The following is a 25687-nucleotide window of genomic DNA, read 5'->3' on the forward strand; positions in this document are numbered from 1 at the left end:
TTTCTACCTTGCTCATTTTCATACTGCACGTTCTGCACGTTTCCCTGATAGCACCACTAAGCTTCCGGGCAACATATGGGGACTGAGGAACTTGCACCCACTTATTTATATGCTTTCAGACTTGGAAGGAGTGCAGGAGATGGGCAAAAGGGAAATCTATAAAATATTTTGAACCAGTGTGACTAGTACTAGAATGATGCTGTACTTCAGAACAGTATACCATTTCTAAGACTCCAATTCATAAAAACAGGCAGAAAAAAAGTAGTACACAGAATACAAACAATCAATAACCACAGTTTTTAAAGCTACGTGTCACCAAAGCCTTATTGAGGTGTGTATGTGTGTGTGTGCACACACACATACACACATGTATCATGCATGCATTCACCCATTCACCTAAGCAGTAGCATCTATCTAATCTATTATACAGTATTAAATTTGAGTGGAGAGAGGGAACAGAGAAAAGAAGGGGAAATTATATATATATACAGGATAGCTAACATAGTTGTTCTACTGACTTCTATAGCTCTACTGAAAGGAACAGTTAATGATTAATTATTTGACCAATCTTGCATGTCTTTGTTTTCCTGAGAAAACACTTTGAAGATATCAATATGTAATACAACCACCATTGTTAATTTCATACCACTTTGTCTGTAACTCTGTATTGCTTGTATTGTTCTTATGCTGTTTTGTAAATGGATGCCTGTTTGTTAATATGTTTTCCTTCTTTTATTTTTCAAATAAATTAAAAATAAATAAATAAATTTGAGTGGAGAACATACTGAAACTCTTTATTTGTTTGATCTTGTTTGTTTGAAGTTCATTCAGAAAATTAGTAAACAATGCAACTATATAATATAAAGCACAACAGTTTCTAGTGTGCCGAATAAGGTTCTTGACTTTTTCATAAATTCTTAACTTTGATAAAGTGGGATCAAAAAACATTTTTTTGGTGACATCACTGATAACTAACTCACCTGGTGACTCTCTTCCCACATCGGAGGCCTGGGCGGACGTGGACTCTGCTGAAGAAACCACACTCACAGCATTGGTAGGTACACTGGTAGCAAGTGTGGATGGTAAAGCTGTTGATTTTTTTGTTGCAATGATGACACTTCTGTAATGAAAAAATAAACAGAATGAAAAATATAGATCACTTGAGTTAATTACATTTAATTTCAGAATAAAAACTAAGAAGCTATTTCTAATTTTCCTTCCTATGTCTATTTTCATATGCAACTGAGAATATTTTCCCAACACTAAATCTCTTCTATACGGCTTGTATTTATTTACATTTCAATGTTTTTAGAACTAAAACACTTTTTAAAAATACAACAATCCATTTCGCCATTTAAATTCACATTTACCACACACGATTATTTAAATTTAGGATCTTTAATTATGAAACACATTAAATAATAACTACAAATATATTGTAAAGAAGGAAAACTGACACTCAAGTAAAAAAGAAATTAGATATTTTTTAATCTCAGAACTGAAGGCACAAATTCCAACATGTTTTTACAAGGATTTTAAAGAATTGCTAATTTAAAACCACAGAAATTCTCTAAGGGGGAAAAAAACCAGAGACACATAACTACTAACAGGTATATAATTCAAGTTTTACTTTTCCTAAACCCCAAAGACTATGTCTTTTGAGGATAATGTACAGAAAAAAAATGTATAAATAAAAGAGTAAATGCAAAAATATTGTATAATGAAAGTTGTTCATCTTGTATATTATTCTAACACAGGTATGTATGATATATCAATTTCAATTAAAGTGTAATACTTTCTACCAAAAGAGTAACTAAAAGACCTTGTGAGACATAACTTAAAAGGCATTTTTTTAATTGAAGTTAGCCCCATAAACATGCAAAAACCAGCTAATGAGGTAAAGAGGACAGCTGATATATAAGGCACTCCCACAGCAGTGCTTACTTTTAATTACCTGGTGTTAACCATAAGCCTAAAGTCTTCAACATTCAATTTATTTAATCACATCTTTTGTTGACAATACTCTAACTGCAAGCTGCAAGTATTCCCTTAATAGCTTTAAAGTATCTGATTTCTCAACAGGCTTACTTATGCAGTTGATCTAAATAAATACATTTAAAAGTGGAAATTATATAATTGCAATATTTTACAATGCATTTTGTTGTTATTTCAAAAACAGATAAAACAGCAAAATAGGTTCCGTTTTACTTCAGTGACTATCATGTGAGGGCAAACAGTGTTGCCAATTAAATCAAGTTCTCTTGTGCTAGGCATGGCTTATTCAATGTACTTGAGGGTAGCTGGTGTCACATCATTATAAGGGTGACTGCCAATGTTAACTATACACTAAAAAATAGAAGCAACAGCCACCTGAGCCCCTAATCCAAAATGGTGTGCTTAAATCATAGTAGCTTATATCAGATGAAGATTATTGACTTAAGGGGAAGTAGATATGACCTCTGTGTGTGTATGTACGTGTGCATGTGTGTGTGCACGCATATGTGTGCTGGTGGTGCACAATACAAAATGTAGTTTGTGTTTCTCTCACTCGAGACAGAAATTTACAAGCCCATTGTTTAAGAAAACCCCTACCCTTCAGCAACCTATTCTGGGGAAAGAAGAAAAGAATATGGAGAATTTGTTTTCATATTTATGAACAAAAGGAAAAGCCATAACTATCTAGTTTACTTATATAATTGGCAAGTTCAAACAGAAGCACAGAAAAATAACATTTTAAACAACGTTTTCAAAATTTTAGGTATATCTACCCTATGACCTAAAAATTTCATTCTGAAGAATCTCCCCCATGAAAACTTAAGCTCACAAAAAAATACATGCAATTATGTTCACAGACACTTTTCTTCTTGTTATGGTTTGTGTCTGGATGTCCCCCTAAAGCCTCATACAGTCATGGGGCAGGCTTCTAGAGTTTACGACTGATTCATGGGTGTGAGTGCGACACCTGCCCTGGGGTAGACAGTTTGCATACAATATAAGGGAGGGAAAGAGGCCGCTTGCCGCAGCTCCTCCCCGAGCACTCTTGTTGCTTTTGCTGTCTTCCGCCACCATGAACTGTTACCCTCTGCCATGCGCCACTCTGCCTTGGAGCCACCTTCTTTAATTCTGCGCATCAGGTATTTTTATCTCAGCAATGAGAGAAAAGTAACCAAGACACTTATAAAAAATAAAGTTTTATATGGTGATAAATTTATATAATGTAGTACTACTCAGCAATAAAATGATCAAACTACTGCCACACAACATGGACGAATCTCAAAAGATGGATTCAGTCTCATCATATTGAATGAAGGAAGCCTTATGAAACAGAATGTATATTTTGTGTTTCCTTCTAGGAGAAGTTCTACGACAGGTAAAAGTAATATATAGTAGAAAAATCAAAATAATAATTGCCACTGGTAAACAGAGACATGGACTGGCTGGGAAGGAGTAACTTTTAAGATTAATGACATCTTGATGGGTGTTGTGTGTTATGAAGTACATGAGTTCATCAAAACTCAAATGGTATGACTAAGATTTGTGCCTTTTGGGCTGAGGAGTGTGACTCCGTGGTGCAGAGCTTGCCTAGTATGCACAAGGTCCTGGGTTTGATCCCCAGCACTGAAACAAAGATGCTTTCCATGTAGGTAAATTTATCTTAAAAACTGAATTATTATATCAGTTACTACAGAGCTACACATTGAGTGTTTAAGCATGAAGTGAACTAGTACAGTATCTGCACTTTACTTTGAAATACATCCAAAATATAAGCCTGGTGGATAGATACACGGAGAGTTGTATGAAGAAACAAAGACAGAGAAAGGCTATTCATAGGATCTCAGGAAAGAGTCCACAGGTGCTCACAGGACAGTTCTCTCATCTTCTCTATGTTTGACCATCTCAGCACAGCTCATATGTTTGTGCAGTATATTCTGCCAGCTCCTGCACATGTTGTATTGTTTCACAACTCCAACCCTGTAAAAACATCTCCTTTTCTCATGCTTCAAAGCTGCTCAAAGGTAAGCCTTTCCAGGTTCCCCCAAGTCAAAGTTCATAATGTACTATTTGTGTCCCTATAAAATCCTGTTACCTAATATAAAATTATGCTTATTAATAGCAGTTATGACTTATTAAACACTGACACTATGCCAGAAATTAGTATTCAATATTCAAAATCCTAAGGTATGTATTACTTCCATTTTTAAATTTAAAAACTAAAGCTCAGAATAGTAGTAAACAGCCAAAAGAATTTGGAGTACTGCCCTAAATATCTAAAACTAGAACCCCAATTTGAATTGTTTCCTCATCCTGATCTTTGTAAGTTTTGAGATACACAATCTATATTACTATACAATTCATTGACTTGAAGTATACAATTAAACAGATCTTAGTATATTAACAAGGTTTTCAAACCATCATTATAATCACACTAACATTTACAATAATTCTATATTATAATCATCTATAAACAACAGTAGCAAATATCTTCAAGTTATTAAATTACATATGAACTATCATTAAATTACTAAAATACATTTGTTTACAAATGGAAAACTGCATTCTTTAGTCTATGTAAGAAATACACAAAAGAATAAAATAATGAATTTCTAAATTCACTGATGGATTCAAATCATTTCTGAGGAAGTAATATCCAGCTTTGGGCCTCACAAAAATAAAGGAAATTAAAGGTCATAATAATCCAATTAAGAGGATACTATGTGTATATGCTCACTCTCCTTTACCAACCGTCTTCATTATTATTATGAAGCTCTCAATAAAAGCCTAACATCTCCAACAGAAGGGATGTGTAACCTGTCTCAACCTATCATGCTCATCTTGCATACATGTGCAAATCTAAACTAGCAATGCATGTTCTACAGAGTAAACACTAGTCTAGAAATTAAGCTTTACTAGTCCTAAGTAAGACTGATTATGCCACAACTAAGCATTTTGCATTACCTTTCTATAAAATGCTCTGGAAAATAAAAAGAAAATACACCATGCATTAGACAAAACTTTCAGAGCTTATATGCCCCATTATATGCAAGAGATATTTCTGCCATCTATCTCAGACTACAGCTTAAGTTTCTTTTTGTTTGTACTGGAGATCAAACTCAGGGCCTTTTGCATGCTAAGCATATGATCTGCCACTGAGCTACAACGCAGCCCTTAAATTTCTAACAAAATGAAATACTTTTTAATGTTTAAGAAATATTTATCTGGGTAGGGTATGGTGGCACATCCTTATGTGCCAATCCCAGCACTTGGGAGGCTGAGGCAGGAGGACCACCGTGAGTTTGAGGCAAGCCTGGAGTACACAGTGAGACCTTGTCTCAAAAAGAAAAGATGAGAAGGGAGGGGAAGGGAGGACATGGGAGGGGAAGAAAGGAGAGGGGAGGGGAAGGAAGGAGAGGGGAGGGGAAGGAAGGAGAGAGGAGGGGAAGGGAGAAGAGGGGAGGGGAAGGGAGAGGAGGGGAGGGGAAGGGAGAGGAATATTTATCTGAATTTTGTATAAAGTCATAAATTCTAACAAAAAGTTTCAGTTTTTTGTCATAAAGAATGTGGCAGACACCAGTTATGCATGCTTATTTTCCAAACTGGCAATTAAAAAACATATTAAAGAGATAAAATTTTAGGCTGGCATAGTGTAATCGCAGCCACTCAAGAGGCTAACACAGAAGCACTGCAAGAGGGAGGCCAGCCTGGAAAACTGACAGAGACTCTGTCTCAACACAAAAGGACTGGAGATGTAGACAGTGGAAGAGTATTACAGAAAGCTCTGTGTTCAACCTCTAGTACTGCAAAAAAAGGATAAATTTTTATTTAAAGTTTTTCTTTATGGAGTCAATAATTTAAAAAATACTATTTGTGAGGCATTGTGCTAAAGACACACCTGAATTATTTAGTTTATATTTACTACATGTGATTCCCATTGTAGAGATGAGAGAATACTTCTAAGGTCCTACACATAGTAAGTGAAATTGCTGCTGATTATTTTTTTAACATGAACTAGGGATTTTGGAATTTTCTTTTAATTAACAACAGGCAAATAGCAACAACATCCTCTTGATAACTAAGGTTCAAAAGTTCCCTTTCAGAATTAAATCATTTCAAATATCCCACACCTTCACATAAATGCTATTCCATTTAACATGCAACCGTTCACTAAAAAAGAAAAAGGCATTCAGCTCAGCCCTGTAGTCCCTAAGGATCCAGTTGAAAAGCCAGACCAGCCCTTGAACTTTATCAAGATAAATCCCTGGCATCCACTAATCACCAGAGAGGATCTTCAAATTAGATAAGAGCAAGAATCTTGGCATGGGAATGAACACAAACACCTTTCTGTTCACAGAGGCCCGCAACCTGGCAGCCTTTCAGCAAGGTTTCACTCATGTAGCTGTTACTCTAAACTTTCCAGCTATTGCTTGGAAGTTGATAATTCTTAAGATATGAGGAGAGTTGTGATTTCTGACACAGCATTCCTGAGATAAATACGTGATCAGAGGGATGCTTTGAAATTCCCAAAGATACTCCATTGGCCCATGTCTGTATGCAAGTTTTTAAAAAGATGTCTCTTGCTAAGAAGAGAAGGGGAAAAAAACAGAGCAGTTTGTTCTCTATCAGACAGTATGTTAAATGCATTCCAGACATGTAAACTTCCACAGAACATCCTGAAAAGAAATGCTGTTAGCAAAACTACCTTTTCTATTTTAATATACTCCATAGAAAGTATTCCCTAAGCATGCCTTCTTAACTAAATTCATAATCTCACTACAGAGAATAATTTCAACACTACTTATAAGGAAATGTCAAAGTTATAAAATCTGTGTAATTAATAAACAATTTCTTTGACTATATTAACAAGATATATTAAATTTTAAAATGCAGCTGCATATAAATGTCAAAACCCTGATAATTTATACCGCCTACTCTCAAAACTCACCATTGTCATGAATAGGTCAATATTTACTTTTTGAAGGATATGGGAACATATTTAGCTATCTTTGAAAAATCTTAGGTTCTAAACTGTATGTACACTGTCTTTTTTTTCATTTAAAAATTACCTTCAATATCCTTTTACACCAAAATACAATGTTCTGCCCCTCTCTCTTTAATGGCTGTATTGTACATACAGGTTGAGGGCCTTGTGTGGAATGTGTGCACCTGGAAGGGTCTCAGATTTCAGGGGGTGTTCTGTTTTGTTTTGTTTTTGCTTTGGAGTATTTGTATACATCTAATAAAACATCCTGGGGATGAGACCCAATTCTGGGCACAAAATGTACTTATATTTCATATACACTTTACACACACAGCCTAAAGGTAGAGTTATATAATACTGTATTTTTGGTATTCCTGTGATTTGACTGTGACATCTCATGAGATGTAGAACTTTCTACTCAAATGCTCAATGTATATACACAATATGTATAAAATTAACACATGAAACCAATTCTTCATAGATCAGCAGCTATAAATCAATTTTTCACTATTAAAAAGCAATACTGCTATAAAATGCAGCATAGCACATTAAAGAACACACAACAGTTAAGAGGGTAGGTTCAAGTCTTAGCTCTACTATTTACTAGCATAAGACTATATGCTACTTAATTTCTTGTGTCTCAGTTTCCTCATCTGTAAATTTGGGGTATGTAAATCATCTAAATACATAATGTATAAAGAATAATCTTTTGTACTGTGAAAAGCTCAATAGATAGCAGCTTAATTCTGAAATTTTTCTTCTAGAAAAAATTTTGATGTATATTTCTTCTATACAAATATCCAGATGTGGAATTGAGTACACATACTTTAATTTTTAATTTACTGCTAATTCACTCTCAAATAAATTGTAGTAATATGTCCTTTCAACAAAGTATACAAATGTCTTTGACAGCATCATTAATAAGAGGCATCATTTTAAAAACTCTACTCATTTAAATTGGGTGGAAATATCTTCCAGTTATTTTAATATGCATTTACAACATTACTAGTGATACAGACATTTTTATATATTAATAGTGGTTCCTATTGTTTTTCTAGCATATTTTTCATTTTGTTGATTTGTTAGTGTTAGGGTGCAGACCTAATATGCCTCCAGAAGTCTCATGTGTACAGGGATTATGGAAGGTGACTGGAATATGGGAGTGTTATACTCACCAGCAGATTGGTGAGTTCATAGCTAAGTGTGCTATTAGGAGGTGGTACCTAGTCAAAAAGAATCACTGCAAGCTGAACTAAAACCGTGTGTTCTTGTCCCCAGCTTCTCCTCTTACTTCCTCTGCTTCCTGGGTGCCATGTTTGTGGAGCTTACCTGTGCCATGCTCTCCCACCACGACGTTTTTGCCCCAGCCGGGGGGCGGGGGTGGTGTCTGTCAACCATGGACTAAACCTTCTTTAACTGTGAGCCACACTTCCTTAACTTGTGGGTGTTGGATATTTTGCCCCAACACCAGGAAACCTGACTAATACAGTCCATAATATGTGTGTGTACTGGAACTATAACCCTTTAATCTGTACTATGTATTCCAAATACTTAGTCCCTATATGCACGCAACACAACCACCCAGCAGCAGAGACCAAATGGCTCGTTAGATATGGTAAGTGAGTTTCCACTCATATCAATGCATTTCATTCAGGCTGTTTTTTCTCCTTAATGACTATAGACCGCTACTTTAGGAATGAGATGACTTGTCCAGGTTCACTAATAAGTAAATGAGCCAAATCTCAAGCACTGTTTTGTCTGAGTTTTAGAGTCAGTGTTTTAATTCTTATGAACCTAATTTTTAAAAAAATATAAAAAAAAGACATTTGAATCTAGGAACAACTAACTCTATTCATAATGTCATATTATGCACATACCTGTATGTCATTTACCTGAAATTCAAACTCTGTCAATGTCATTTTCTCCAGAGCATTTCCTAACTTTTAAATAAAGGGAAATGGGACAAGATAACAGAATAATGCTGAAGACTCTCCACTAAAGTTACATATTCTCTGTTCTTTCCAAGCATTTTAATTACCATGCACAGTCTTAACAGCTTCAGTGTCTACAGTACCAACCCACAGCAGATCTGCAGTACAAAGCTAGGAGAGGAGAAAAAACAGAGAACAAGAGGGACAGGAGATAAAGCTGGCATGCCTCTGTGGTTCCAGCTACTCGGAGGCTGAGGGAGAAAGGTCACTTGAGGCTAGGAGTTTAAAGGACATCTGGGCCACACAGTGAGACCCACCTGTGGAAGGTCAAGAGGCAGGGAAGGAGGAATAATCTGACAGAGGGAAAGGACTAGATGAGTAAAAAGTACATTGGTGCATAGTCTAACAATAAGCATGAGTAACAATAAAATATTCATTAAAAAGGTTAAATTATGATGGGAACACATCAAAAGAAAACAGAAGTCAACTGGAAGGGAATCCCACTGGCCAAATATAGGCATCAACATAAACAACGATGAGAGATTATAAACCATGAATAAAAGAGAAACTATAAGACAATAAAATGAATGAAATGAAAATTTGGTAAGGCTGATGGAGTTTTATACTACTTCTTCAAAGGAATACCCCTACAGTACTGAGCTATAATCCTATAATGTGTCAGGATCACTAAGTTCAAGGAAAAACGAAGTTATTCTTCCACACTGAAAGTGAATTAAAAAATACAATAACTAAACATAACACAATTCTGAACTTGATTCCTATAAAGAACGTTAATAAGATGATTACCAAAAACTGAAAGATGTTTGAAGACTAAAAGTTAGTATTATACCAATGTTAATTTCATCATTTACATGAATACGTTATAGTTACATAGAAAACATACAATGAAACATTAAGAGGTAATGAAACATGGTATTAACTACTTAAAGGTTCAGGGAAAAATAAAACTTCTTTGTACTAAGAACTTTTCTGTAAGTTAGAGCTTATCTCTAGATATTAACTTTTAAAAACAGGATGTTTAGCAAAAAATATTTGTGTTAGAACTTTATAATATAAGGAATGTTCAGAAAAAATTAGCAAAAAGTTTCGCAGGGCAGTAAACTCAACAAAGTCAGGAATCTGTGGTCAGCTTTCTCAAGCTGTCAGGACTCTGAAAACGTTGCTGAATTCCTGAGTCGACCGGAATTCAGATCCCACTTTACCTCACAAAGGCTGGCACAGTACTGTCAACAGGGCACAGTCAAGGAGCCTGGTAAATATACGCAATTTTCAAGTTGTAACAACAACCAAAAAAGCTGTTTTATAAACAACTTGCCTGTACACTATTAAAATTATTTCTAAATAATCTTACTGACATGCAAAAAAAATCTGTAATGCTGTAAAAACCAATAAAATATATATTTTTATAAAACAGATCAAAGCATTTCTTTCTACCACTAAAGCTACAAAATTTAGCCATGTTCAGCCAAACTGTCCAACCTTTTATATTACAAATGTAAGCATACCAAAGCACAAGGCTATCTGCAGTACCTGTCGAAAGATCTGAACTGCACAGGTTGCTCCACAGACAGATCACCAAGAGCACCAAGGCAGGACGGCGGCAGGAGGGTGGAGTCCACCGAGACTCCATCTGCTGGGATGTTGACCAAGCTCCGGAGAATGTCCTTCACGTTGACGTTTTTAGAAACTGGAACTGCTGGTGTCGCCTTGTTATCCAACTCATTTCCTCCATCATTTTTGGTTTCCTGAGATTTATTGACTTCTAAAGAAAGAGTGCACAGCACCTCGCTGATTGCATCAGGGCCTGCACTGACACTGGAAGGTGCTGCTGGAGGAGGAACATACGCGCTGCTCCCTAAACCAGAAGCTGTTTCCTCCCCGAAGCCAGAGTCCCTCCTGCGAGAGGACGATGCACTTTCCACGGATTCCTCCCCAGATGGCAGAGTCAAAGGGCTGAACGTCACTGGTGCGTTTTCTACATCTTAACCAGAAAAGGAAGAACAAAAAAGTTGAAAAGCAGTATTAAAAAGTTACATTCAGCCCTAGTGGCCATCTATTTAAAATTCTGAAATATGTCACATTCTAAAACACAAAAAATAATATATTATCAATAAATATACTACATGAATGCACCTATAATCAAACTAGATCATATAATGACACATAAATAATAAAATACCTCTACATCCCCACTTCTCCTGCATAAAAAACTCAGACTGTTGTTACACTGCCTGCCTGAGATCTTCTATGTCAAAAAACATCTCAACCCAACATGTTGAAAATGGAACTTCTGTCTCTCCCAGAAAACCTTTCTTATCCGTCTATCCCGCATCAAACCTTGTAATCATTCTTGAGTAGCTTTTCTCCTTCCCACAGCCCACATCTAATGTTTCAAAACCCTGTTTGCTCTGTCAACAAAGTATACCCAGAATGCGACTGCTTCTCGCTGCCTCTACAGCGGCGCCCAGGCCACCTTCCATGCCCTCCTGCTGGACAGAGGAAGGTGGTGACTTCTGTGGCACTACCGTCCCATGTGTCGCAGTATTAGCATCTTGAGAAGGCCTTAAACCTCAACTGGGCCTGATTACTTTCATTAATGTAAAAGAAGTAACACTGGGCCAGTTCTGGGCCCAAGTTTTAAGAAAGTAGCAGCTTTGGTATTCTCAGAACACCTAAAAACTCTGTTAAGAAATCTGACTTCTGATCTACCCTGCTGAAAAGAATATGTGGAAAGACCGTGTGGAAATAGGCCTTCCACACTAGTGGAATTAAGAGTTAAGCTGACAGCCCAGACTTAACCCCAGCTCTGTGGCCCAGTCAGCCAGGCCCAACTCCCAGTCATCCCACGTGAGCCACTAGACAGAGGAGTAGACAGCCCATCTTCGGCCTCCCAAGCCCTGCAAACAGCGTCTGCAGTGGGGTGAACTCTTCCTACTGTGCTCTGTCCAGTCTTGAAACGGTGGTGATGTGTGCCTGGGATCTCAGCTACTCAGGAGACTGAGGCAGGAGGATCTCAAATTCAAGGCCAAATGGGGCAAATTAGTGAGAACTTGCCTCAAAAATTGGGGTGAGGGGTCACCCAGTTGTAGAGTGCTTGCCTACCATACATGAGGACCTAAGTTCAATCCACAGTACTGGGGAGTGGTTAAAAGAAAGATGAATACAGTCGTGGTTCTCAGCCACTAAGCTTCAAGGTAATGTGCTACAAAAACAATCTATGACCAAAACAATAATTATTCTTGCCCTCCAGGATATATCTTCAACATGGAATCCAGAGAGTTACTTTAAAAAAATAAATCATAAAACTGGGCATGGTGATGTATGCCTGCAGTCCCAGCACTCAGGAGGCCCTGGCAGGAGGATCACCACAAATTCAAGGCCACCCTGGACTACATAGCAAGACCCTGTCTTTAAAAACAAAACATAAATCAAAAATCCAGTATGATAGCATATCCCAGCACTCTGAGAGCTGAAGCAGGAATATCACAAGTTAAAACCCAGCCTGGGCATTTAGCAACTTAGTGAAGCCCTATCTCAAAATAAAAAATAAATAGCTAAGGATGTAGCTCAAAGGCCCTGGGTTCAATCTCCATTCAATAAACAAATGCAAGCCAGTTATAACTCCCGCACCAAAATTCTCCGTGATTCCTCACTTCCTTTAGAAAAAATCTACATGCCATCTCTACCACGTAGTCTTGACAATTTCTGCCCTATTTATTTTCCTTAGCGTTTTTACAACTTTTTAAAATATTACACAATTTATCTATTTCATATACTTCTTTCTTCTTTTTTTCCATTAGAATATAAGCTCCATGAGGGCAGTTTTTTTTCATGAACACACTCACGTACCCAGATATTCATGAATGAATATACATTGAGTAAATAAAATGCCTCCTTTGGATGCAGCTAATTCTATGACTCAATAGCCACTTATCTAACTATACGTCTACTTTTAAAATTCCAATTACTACCATTATTGGTTATTAAGTTTGTCATGTTAGTCTTTTCTTAGAATATGGATTATTCTTCATAAAAAATTAACTATGTATAAATAATATTTTCTCACTTACCTTTCAGTAGATGCTCATTTAAAGACTAAAAATCATCTCACAATTGTAATTAACTAGATGATACTAAAACTATATTAGCTATTATTAAAAATATGGCCTCTCCCTTTATACATAAAAGGATTTAAGTTCCAAAGTCAATATATTAAGTGGGTGAAGTTTTACATGAACTTTGGGCACCAGGGAATAAAACAGGGACACTTACCAGGGAGTGAGACATTCCCGTTTTCACTACCAGCTTCTTTCAGTGAATAGCTATGCCTCTCATTCTGGGGTTCCAAAATGTCTCTATACTTGGAGACCATAAGAACAGAGATGAAGTACACAACAGCTAAGGCTAGGAACTGAGCCTGTTTGCTGTCCTCCTGTGAAGAAATAAAAGTGGTTGTTTTTGTCACTATGAAAAGAGGATGTGAGTTTAGATGCAGATGCCCCAAGGCTCACGTGTTCAGGGGTGTGGCTTGGGAAGGCACTGATCACATGGGCCGCGGGGACCTGCTGTCGGGAGGGGTGTCACGGGGGAGCAAGCTGCAAAGGTGCACCCTTGGCCCAGCTCCCTGCCCTCTCTGCCTGCTTCCTGGCTGCCATGAGCTGAGCCCCTTTCCCCTGCTGTCCCTCGCTGCCATCCAGTGTCTGTGTTGGAGCCAGCCAGCCCTGGGCTATAACCATGCACCAAAATAAACCTCTCCCCCTTGGAGCAAATCCTGAATAACAATACACACTAAGTAACCCACAGAATGGGTACCACGTATTTTGTCCAAGCAACAGGAAAGTGACTAAACAATGTTTGGATTTTACTTCACATAATAACACTGACACATAAAATATGCTCATAAATCTCTTGATATGTACAGAGAATAATACATTTTTACTTATATAATAAATTAACAAATTTATTAGCAAGTTCAGCTGAGCAAAGATTAGACAAACTCTTAGGAAAAAAAGGGGGGAACTTCTTTCAGTTAGGGGTTTTACTATCTGTGAAACATGAAAAAAGGAAATCTGGCTCATATTTAAAAGTTAAATAACTCAGCCGGGCATGGTGATGCACATCTGTAATCCTAGCAGTCAAGAAGCAGAGGCAGAAGGATTGCTTTGAGTTCGAGGCCAGCCTGGGCTGCACAGTGAGTGTAAGGCCAGCCTGAACTACATAGCAAGACCCTGCCTTTAAAAAAATTAACTCCATCTGAAGCAATGTGCCATCATATAATTTACAAGATTAAATAGTAATTACAACTCCATGAGAATAACTGATTATTTTTATTTCTAATTGTAAAAATTAAAATATATAAAACACCACAGTTAGAGTTGTGCTAAAAAAACAAATATCCAGCAGAACAAAGTGAGACTGAGATACAGAACAGGACGCCAAAGGAACTCTTAAGAGTATTTGAAGTAGTGTGGTTAGTGCTCAGTGCAGGACTGAAATCGCGGTCTGCACAAGGAAAAGGGCACTGACTGCAGGAGAGGCCGGGCTCCAGCCCAGCTCTCCGTATCACCCGCGGGACCAATGACTCCTGCATCTCGTCCAGTCCTCTACACACATCACTGTTCTCACAACTTTCAAAATGGGCTTGAGTTTAAATAATTTAAATGAAAAAATTTAAATGTGTCCATCAACTCCTGAAAACAAAAGCCAACGCAAGCAGTAGGTAAGTTTACGATATGAAAACAGAGTGACAGGCGGTAGCTTAATCATAGAGAACCTGCCTAACCTGCAAAGTCTCTGAATTTTGTTGCCTGGCAGAAAAAGATGAAAACTAATGACACGAATAAGACTAAAAGTTAACAGTAGCTCACTAATGTCAAAAGTTTAAGACACCATCCACTTCAGAAATAAAATAAAATATCAGGCTCTGATATTATCAGGCTCTCTTAATATATCACAATGCAATTCTTAGACATATTTGTAATCTGACAAAATCTATGGTATTTTATAGGTTCACGTGTAACACTTTCTTAGTTTAGTTGAAAACATAAATATCTACTTTTCCTCTTTTATTAACCATCCATTTTCTGTAGAAATGAATGCATTTCTGCCACACAACTCTGCCACGTTTTATAACTGCTGCTAATAATAATGCCACCATTAAAAATGTAGGCAAATCATTTACTAGGTGTTAATATCTTCATCAGTTATGAATTATATATGCCTCACTAAATTCTTATTTATTCCATCAAATTCCCTCAGTCCTAAACTCATTTCTATCTCTTACAAATTGTGTGATCTTAAAAACAAAATTAATCCTCTTAATATTATCTTCCTTATATGGTAATTATGAGAATGAAATGAGATGAAACATACAGAGCATTTAGTACACTGTACTACTAAGCACTAATAATACTTCAAATTCAGTACACATATAAAATCAATACACATATAAAAGACCTAGTCAGGAACACAGGAGAGGACTAAAATACTGCAGGAAAAAAGGAAAAAAGAACAACTGAGTCTATAAAATTCACAAGAAATTACATGCAATATGCATTTAGAGTATTTAAAGCATTAAATACAAGTAAATGGTCAATAAATACTAATGATAACACTGTGTTGATGAGTAAGATTAAAAGTGATTTATGGTATTTTATTTTATTTCGGGGGACATGGGGTCTCACTATGTACTTCAGGATAGCCTTGAACTCATTATGTAACCCAGACTAGCCTTGATCTCACAGCAATCCTCCTGCCTCAGCCTCCCAAGTACGGAGATTACAAGTGTGCATGACCATGCCTACCATGATTATTATTTTCATCTTTATACTTCCTATATAGTTTTAAATTTTCCACATGAAAATCAGCTACATTCTATATCAACATAAGTTAAAACAAAACTATTTTTTAACTTTAAAAATGAAACCACCACACTGAAAGCAGCATTCCACCTGTATTTTTCTGTTTTTGTTTTTTTTTTTCTGGTACCGGGGATTGAACTCATGACCTTGCGCTTGCCAGGCAGGTGCTGCGCCTCTGAGCTAAATCCCCAGCCCCCATCCTGTACTTTTTTGTAACATTAACACAGTTGTGAGGGAAAAAAATCTAGTATTCAATAATAAAATACAGCATTAAGAAATTGGCCATTTCACTGCATTGGGAGTGAAGTTCTGGAGGTAAGCCTGTGGGTTTGAATACTGGCTGTCATCTACTAGCAAGGTTAGCTTGAACAAAGTATTTGCACCCCTAGGCACAGACTTTCTAGGCATCAAATGTACACAACTCAAGAATTTGTTGGACTATCCTGAAGTACATAGTGAGACCCCATGTCCCCCGAAATAAAATAAAGTGTATGCCAAGCCCTGGCAGTGCTTACTGTATAATAATAGCATACTGCCCTTCAGTATTATTACTAACTCCATCTGTACAATAGTCCGTCCTTTCCAGTATTCTAAGAGTCTAAAATCATTTTCAGAAGAACTCATATCTAGGCCTTCTTAGTTCCACTGGACTATTATATATTACAAAGAGCCTTTGCTGTTAGTGCTTCGGACCTGGGAGGAAATATGTATCAGCTAACAGAGTACTTAAAAGAAGTATTTTAACTTACTATGTCTCTGAAAACAACAGCCCTAAGCCGGTTGATATCCATGTCTTGCAAGAGCCTGTCAAGGTCTCTTACTGGAGATAAACCACCAGTCACAATGTCCACTGGACTCTATTTAAGATGAAACAAATAAATAAATATACATATATCACAGATTTTTAAAAAAAATAAACATAATAGTCCACTAAACAGAAATTTATGCTATAATATTCCCTTACCCAGTCTTTTTCAAAACTTTTTTCTTCTTTAGGGGTAGGGTCAGTGAGTATAGAGGGGGTTTTGTGGGGAAAAACTGACATATGAAGGAAAAGGTAACACAGAAACAAGGAAAGTAAACATTTAGAAAAGCAGACAAGATTAAGTATAAGCAAATCTCTATTGTATATTTAAGCACAAACATTTAAATGTTATGTTCACAGACTAAAATAACTATTTTAGGGTATCTGTCAGATTTATTCAACTTTATGTTGAAATGAACAAATTAATTTGAGATCTTAATTGTGAAATCTGAGCGTGCTTCTTGGAGCCTGATGACTCCATGCGCCCACCTTTGCCGCAGACTTCCCCCCGGAAAGTAGGCTGCACGCTGTTTTCAGGCCTTTCACCGTGTCTCCCCGGGCTTGCAGCTGTGAATGCTGCTGACACTCTAAGCAGTTCCTCACAGCCACTGCACACACTGTCCAGCATGTGAAGGAAAAGAGCAGTAAAGAAATGCACATTTCAGATTTCAGAACAGACATAAAACACCTACACAATACAACTCATGTAACATTTTGTTTAAAACAGATTACTGGCAGCTAATTCCTAAAACGATCCTCGACTATCACCTACTGTTTGTTGCCTGGTTCTGTGCCCTTTTATGACCCAGTTAAGAGCTAGGGAGATGGGATAGCCCGCTTTTTGGGATCTGCTAAGAGTTCAAGAATTTTTTTTTCTCAGCTGTGGGGGTTTAGTACTGGGAACTGAACCCAGGCTTTGCACATACCAGGCAACTACTTTACCACTGAGCTACATCCCCGCTCAGCTCAGGAATCTTAACTGTTTTACAGACCTCACCCAGGCTGGCTGGGTCAACTTTTTATTAAGAAAAAGATAATGAGGAAAAGAAGTTAAAGAACAGTGGAAGAAAACAGAGAACAAATCACATTGCTCTGAACTAGTCTAGGACAAGAATCATCCATTCCCTTCACTGAAGTAAAACAGCTGAAAACTTTCATGTTTTTCTTATATTTCACCATACAGCATGATCGTAACAGAAACTGACCGAGGGCGTACAGCACTTATAGGAAGCATCCTAGGGCCTAGCACTTACTGGCTTTCATTAAAATTGCTTACAAGGTGGGGAACAAGAAAGAAAATCTGATTGATATACACTCCAAAATTTCCTCTCTAAAGCCTCCACCAAACAGGCAGCTCCTCAGATTATTTAGAAGTTAACTGTGAATTCTAAATGACAAATTAGAGGCCATGCACACTGGATTATGAATCATGTGATACTATACAGCCATCTCAATTCCCAAGCACATCTGCGGAGCACCAGGTATTTGAAATGATGAAGGGTGGGAGACCAAACTGAGGCTAGCACAGCTACCTTGACTGGGGAAGGTCAAGTACCACCAGCGTGCTATGTAACTCACAGATATAAGAATTGAGAAGCAAGAGTGAAGGTGTCAAAAGAGAGCAACAGAAGTTCGAACAATGGAAGAGAGGGACAGAGGGAAGGAGAGAGAACATGGAATACAATTTTCTCAAATTTAGTATCAGCTATTTAGAAATAACTTTTGTACTAATTTTGTCATAAACTGCAAAAAATCAAATTTGGGTCTGCATTATAGAGTTTAAAAAAAAAAAAAGCCAGGTGTGGTGGCACATGCCTGTAATCCCAATACTCAGGACAGTGAGGCAGGAGGATTGCCTTGAGTTCAAGGACAGCCTGGGCTACACAATGAGCTCAAAGCCAGCCTGAACTACCCAGCAAGACCTTGCCTCAAGAAGACAAAACAGGGGCTGGGGATTTAGCTCAGTGGCAAAAGCGCCTGCCTGGCAAGCGCAAGGTCGTGAGTTCGGTTCCCGGTACCGGAGCAAAACCAAAAAAAAAAAAAAAAAAAAAAAAAAGACAAAACAACAGGGGGCCGGGATATGGCTCAGTGGCACCTGCCTGGCAAACACAAGGTCACAAGTTTCATTCCTGGTGCCAAAAAAAAAAAAAGACACCAGATTTCTTAGTGTCAACCAATCTCAGTAGTATAGGTTCATTTATGTTGCCATCCTACCTTCTGATCACCAACCTCAGGGATCACAGGAATGAGGAGACCAGGGATCAAAGCTTCCAGGGATTGTTTCCCTAGCTTACTCTATGCCATCAAATGCCCCTGGACAAGTCAGTCTCTGGGTCTCATTTATAACATAAGGATCTGAGGTGATGCTAGAGTAGACTGTATTATCTTTTAATTCTCTTCTACAGCCATAAAAATGAGGACGATATGAGTATTCCTTTAGTTTCTGAATCTAATGAATACTGAATACAATGAGGCCTTGCTGGTATATCCTACCCTTCTGGTTTTAACTGTAGAAACACTTGCAGGAAAATGGAAATGTTTTTTAAAAGGCATATACCAAAGCAAGTAAGTTAAATGCTTTAATTGTTACTAAGAGAAAGTTTAAAGAAGCGTACTACAACAGAAAGAATAGGAACACTATTGAGATAAAAATATATTCACATTCCAACTTCACCAACTACAGGTTTCAAATTTTAAATGGGTTTCCTAACTTCTCCAGTTTCTAATTTCCTCACAGGTTGCCAAATCAAATGTGAAAATCATCAATGAAGACGACAGTCAATAAACGATAGCCTCTACTTTGTTATGTGCACCCATCTGAATCTCTCTTATTAAAATTTTACAATAACTTCTACCAAATGTTATGTCAAGTTCTTTAGGGCATCCTAACCCTAAAGTACTTCAAATGGCACGCTGAATAAAAGGAACACGTTCATAAAAAAAGCTAAGTACAGGTGTTTATTAGTTTGTGAAATAGATATTAAAAATGGGGAAATGTCTCATTATCTCAAATGTTTCAAATAACTAGTTTTTTGGCTGCTGATGTATTGTCATAGATGCCTTATTCTGTAGGTGATCTGTCTCCACAAGGCCATGGTTCCTAAGCGTTTGCTTCTATTTCTTGGAACCCCCTCACCCCACCACCTACTCTCTATATAGTAAGTCACTTAACAAAGTACCAGTAGCACAACTAAAGGGAACTTGTGCAAAGAAAAGTTTTTTCCTCAACCTCAGAAAGTGTAGTTAACACTAAAAAGTCTTTTTGTACACATTTACTTTTACCCAAGAACTGCTTCCAGGAGAGCAGAAACATAATGGTTTTATTAATTGCTTTAAAACACCACTTAAACTTGTTTGAGTAAAGGCTGTACTTGAACGATGCAGTTTAGGACCTTGGTACTCCCGTATGCCAGACAAGAGGAACCAGCATCACGGCGGGCTTGGGAGACAAGTTTATGTCTCACCTGAGACATGTATATATCCAGTGTACATTTAAATGAGACCCTCAGGTGAGTCACAAAAATTGAGAAGCACTACTTCAGAGCAGAGGGGGACCGATGAAGAAGGAAAATATAACCCGGCCGGAATCACTTTAGCAGAGTCTTGAAATTCCATTCTCCCCATGCCCCACCTTGCTAACTACCACTGCACATAGAACACTAAAACGTATACACACATACAAGCTGGGCAGCACACAATCTTTCCCCAAAAGAAGAAAAACCATTTTCAATTTAATATTCGGGTCACTGAAGATGTTAAATTGCTAATATTCCTGGACTAATGGTTCTTAACAGCTCACCCAGTCGGAGACACTGTCGCAAAATTCCTCCAGATGACATATTTTTTTCAGCTTCTATTTCCGTAAAGCCAAGAGAACTTGCAAATATAAGTACATCCACAAGGCTAATTAACCTCTGCAAAAATGTCACAGAGGCTTCTACTGAAAGACCTTGAGTAGGTTCAATATTCTCCAGCTCATGCTGCAAGGAATAAAGTTTGACATTTACATAGAGTCTGATAAAAAATAATCTTACCAAATATATTCCTCAAATTTCTAAGTATTATAAAAAGTCTGGTTTTCAGATATCTAATACAATAAAGTGATTTACTTATTTTATCTAAAACAAAGGGCAAAGGGAACATTCAGAAGAAACACTGTGAATCATATTCTTCATAAGGTGACATGCCTAAGAAATCAACATTCTTTTTAGTCTTCATTCCTAAAAAAGATTCTAAAATTCTTTCAAGTAACTGCAAAAGATTCTGCTGTTTCTAATCCATAGCCACCATGATGCAAAGTAGCTACTACATTCACGGTTTCAGTCAATAAGGGTGTATAACACGCACGTTTTCCCAACAATTACACAGAGTATTAAGTCCTTACTGTAGCCGATGTTGCAGCTGAAAGTAACGGCAGTATCCCCCCACAAGCCATGACCATGTTGTCCATCACTTGAGAGATGAGATGAATCGTGTTGTGTACAAAGATGACATTATCACTGCTATTCACAAAGTCCATAACTGTCTTTGTTGAATGGCTGTCCAAAGATAAATGATGTTTACTGATAAAGCTAAGGAAAGGAAATCACAGTTTGCCTACTTGAGAGGTGGGAGGCTAAGAAGGTGCTTTTGATTCATCTTGAAAACTGAGGAAAGACAATGATGTGGCGAGGATTTGGTGCGTGCACTTTCTCAGAAGAAGCAAACTGTTCTACATCAGTATTACTCTCTATGCCCCTCTTCAGTGTGGAAACTAAGCACTGCTCATATCTGATTCTAAAAGTTTGAAGAAATTATCTTTATTGAGAAGCCACGTGGCAATAATTAAAACGTGTTATATGTGCCATTAAAAATGCATTTTCTACTAACATTTTATTAGGTAATGCTATAAAACACTTCAGAGTAAGAGTCACATACAAATAAGAAGATTAGGCACTTCTAAAATTATAACTCAAAGAATGGCAAATAATCTGAAATATACAGACATGGGCAAGGTTATACTTAAATCTCAACTATCTTCTAGAACTTTCACTAATATTCTCACTTGCTAGACCTATCTTCTGGCAAATTCCATCCTGTAAAATATGCTACAGCAAACCTTAAGCAATTAAAAAAAATTTTATTTTTGTGTTTTTGTAATCCAGATAAGGATTCTTATAACGGACAATAAAAGTTAATTCAACCAAACACTCTACAGAATAATATATATTCCACTTTTTCAATCACATGCAAATATAAGATCTGATATTAATTGAAAATGTACGTATACATTTCTTTAAATACAAAGACCAAGATGCAAACACATCTTGTGTAATAAACACAAGGACAAACCTTCTCCACATCTGTATATCTGTTTCTATGGAAAATAAGAGATCAGTGAGCAAACGTTGATGCATCTGCGACCACTTGAACTCTGGAATACGAAACATAGCAGATCTGGAATCCCTCCTCTGTGCATCAACTGCATCTGGTGCCGCTCCCTGCCCTGGCAGCGCCTGCTGCCTTGACATCTAATAAGGAAAATATTAAAAGTAATAAAAATAAATTCAACTTCAGAGAAAGGCACTAGTAAAGCAAATAATTTAATAGTTTTCATGCATTTCATGTAACAAATAACACAAATTTTAAGATACTAAAGAACCAAATTACAGAGAAAAACTATCAGTGAGTAATAATATTAATATTGTAATACATTTGAAACATACTTATTGAAATGATGAAGCATCACAATAGAAATGCAATTAACTTGGAGTTGTGTCAAATATTATCCCTCTACACCATGTCCTAAAGGAATCAAGCAGTTCTCAGCTTCGAATCTTACCATAAAATAAAATTTATAAGCCAGGCTGAATTACAAATTGGCAAGAATGTGGAATAAACTGAAAACAACAGAATGCAGGACAAATCAGCCAGGGAAGAAATGGAAGAAGGGAAAGAAGATGCGAACAGATGAAGTAGAAAATGGTGTCATGCGCCCCCTCATGTCTCAGGCACCATTCTGAGGTGCGGGCAGAGGACAGGCTGAGCCTCCAGGTCACGCAGTCTCCTTCCTTGCTCACGACTCTCAGGAGACAAGTTAAACCATGAGTTCTGCACCTAAAAGCACACACCGCCAAGTACGCAGCCCTAGAGTTTATGGGAAAACTAATATGCCATAATTAGATTATCAAAGAGTGAAATGCAAGTGTTTCCAATATTTGATTTATAAACTAAAATTACACCAACCCTAAGCTTGCAAATAATCACTTTTCTGATGCTATGGTAAAAAGAAAATAGTAATAATAAGAGCTGCCACTTAATAAACTCATACTGGGGTAAGGGGTGTAGCTCAGTGGTGTAGCATTTGCCTAGCAGGTGTAAGGCCCTGGGTTCACTCCCCAGCAATCACTCTCTCTCTGACAGAGACAGAGACAGAGAGTGAGAGAGACTCAGTTACCACCAAGCACTGTACGGCTAACAGTCTACAACATAGCTTTACATTCACTGTATTTATGTAACTGCAAATAAGATAGGAACCAAATTCAAAATAAAGCATTAGGATATACACTTGCACTGATTTACTGCAGTGCAAATACACACTGAGGAGATGACACACAATTACCTCAGGTGCAGGTCGATGAGGCTGAGGTGCCTCCATGTTTGTGCTGGCCTTTAATTCCAGCTTCTCAGTATCTGTAGCAACACTGGACACATCCAACTTGACAATCTTTTGCTCAGAAGCAGCAGGGGTCTCAGAGGCATTATCATGATAATCACTAATTGATTTGGTTTGTCCAGCAGGATCAGCTGTTTTGTTCCCTTCCTCCAGCACCTGACCACTGTCTGGATGTACAGCTGTTTGGGAAGGAGCAGCTTCAGGGGAGGCAGCTGAAGACTCTGATGCTGCCATGGTCAGGAGCCCAGAACCTTTAGAATCTTCAGTTTCAGTATCACTTTGCTTTTTTGTAACAGGTTGTTCCTCTTGAAATACTAATTCGCGTTCGTCACTGGACAGGTCCAGTCTCTCACTGGCTTCAGAAGCAGCTGGAGACAAGCCGTTACTCTGGAGCTCTGTGGGCAAACTGGCTACCTCAGTAGGACTGCCCTCTATCTTCAGTTCTACATAATCATCTTCCTCCTCTTCCTCGCCTACAGACTTTTCTAATAATTCTGGCATCTCTGCAACATCCTCTTCAGAAGGTGAACCTACAGAAGCAGTTAGTTCACTGAAGGTCACTGTGTCTTTGCTGGCAGTTTTTAAAGAACTAGAGCAAACAGTCACAGGCTCCACTACCTCAGAAGATGCCTCTAAGTCACCTGCATTCTCTGCTTCATTTGTCTGTGTTTCTTCCAAAGTGGCTTCATCTACTGACTCCTCATTTTCTCGCTCTGCTGGCCTTTCTTCATCAGCTCTACTATGCATCTGCAGTTCAGTGTTGGATGCAGATTCTATTGAACTTGTCTTCCCAATACTTGAGTTTTCATCACTGTTTCTAGTGAAATGAGAGACAGAAGAATCCTTTGTGTCTGACTGCTGGGAACTCACTGATGCATCCACATCCCTCCCAATGCGGGTGACTTCGTGAACTGGGCTTGAAGAACGTGGGCCTATCCCCTCACTCACGCTCCCCTGCTGTTCCCTGAACAGACTGGCAAGGTTTTCTTTGTGTGCTTCAAAAGTGACCTAGATGGAAATAAACAGTCAGTTAAAATACACATAAAAAAATGAGCACAGCATTCAGCATGTAAAACCAAAATACAATCATCTTTTAAATACAAACCTATTTTAAAAATTAAATTTTCCATTATATATCCTTGCTTTAGTAAATTTATTCTAATGATAACAGGCAGCAAAGCATGAGACCACAAAAAGAACAGAATTAGCCTATTCTTAAAGATGTGTGGGAAACAAGTTCACTGTTTTTCTGGGCCTCTATAACTTGTGTGAAGACTAAGTATGTACCACTGCAAAAAGTGCTATGCCCTGGACAATGTGTACATAGCACATGCAGAAAGCATAAGGACCACTGCAGTTTATCAATCCTTTTTAAAATTGTTTCTTGCTATAGTCTCAATTATTGTTGTGTATGGTAAGTCAACATTTGTTCAATTTATTTTCATTGAACTATAATATGGGAAGACAGTAGATTATGACAAAAATAAAGCTGATGTTTTTAATGCACAAAACTCTTTCTGAATAACACAAGCAGAAGTCAAACCCAAGTATAAATAATACACAATGTAAAACTTTCCTTTTATACCTATTAGCTAGTCTTTATGATATATACAGAACATCCAGCTACAATATGATACAGCTAAAGATGAAAACACTTAGAAAACTTATATTTTCCTAGTAATATTCCCAAATATTTTCCTAACTGTAAAGAAATTTCTAATTATGAACACTTAGGGAACTTCTTTAATAACTTAAAAACAAGTGCATGTATTCCACACTGAACAGTAAGATGACACAGTAACATTAACATCAATTCCTCTTTTCCTTGAAGTGGTTTTTATTTTGTTTTGTTTGTGGTATTAAGGACAGAGCTCCCTAAATCACTAAATTGTATAATCTAGGCTCAAACTTGTGATCCTCCCCCGAGCTTCCCAGAGTGCTAGGGTTACCCATATGTACCACCACTCCCAGAAGAAATGAGTTATTTATTTTAATCAATCAGTTCTTTGAAATGGGTTCTTTGTTTTACTTCATCAATTCCTCATCTTCATTCAACAAAAACTTAGTGAACATCTATAGCATGTCAGGCACTGAGTGATGGACAGCACAGCATTCCCGCTTTCATGGAGCCTATATACTAATGGAAGAAAAATAAAGAAGCATGAGGAAGATAATGTCAAGTGAAAATAACACCTCTGAAAAAAAAGGGGGGTCCACGGAGAATAACCGTAAGTAGGAGGGAGGCAGGAGAAGGAATGGGGAGTGAGGCGGGCGGGAGACGGGAGGGAGAGAGGGCCAGCAGGCGGTGGCTATTTTTAGCAGCCTGTAGGCAAGACCATTAGGGAATACGGAATGAAGAAGCAAGGAGAGCTGCAGCACCCATGTGGGTAGTGCAAGTCAAGCAACTAGCATTTCCATGAGCACAGTCCAGAAAGTAGA

General features: G+C 37.6%; 1 protein-coding gene across 1 annotated transcript in view; it reads right to left on the reverse strand.

Moving 5' to 3' along the window:
* Lrba (LPS-responsive vesicle trafficking, beach and anchor containing) overlaps nt 1–25687 on the reverse strand; it is a gene marked incomplete at its 5' end in the record, with an annotated part of 597162 nt that overhangs the window by 440936 nt on the left and 130539 nt on the right. The window contains 9 exon segments of the mRNA XM_013522882.1: nt 981–1120; nt 10459–10909; nt 13201–13360; nt 16538–16645; nt 17083–17210; nt 20393–20573; nt 20978–21131; nt 21925–22103; nt 23195–24256. Of these exon segments, the coding sequence (XP_013378336.1) occupies nt 981–1120; nt 10459–10909; nt 13201–13360; nt 16538–16645; nt 17083–17210; nt 20393–20573; nt 20978–21131; nt 21925–22103; nt 23195–24256 (2563 nt within the window).

This window comes from Chinchilla lanigera, unplaced genomic scaffold, assembly GCF_000276665.1.
Source record: "Chinchilla lanigera isolate Chin_1 unplaced genomic scaffold, ChiLan1.0 scaffold00070, whole genome shotgun sequence".
NCBI classification, from domain to species: Eukaryota; Metazoa; Chordata; class Mammalia; order Rodentia; family Chinchillidae; genus Chinchilla; species Chinchilla lanigera.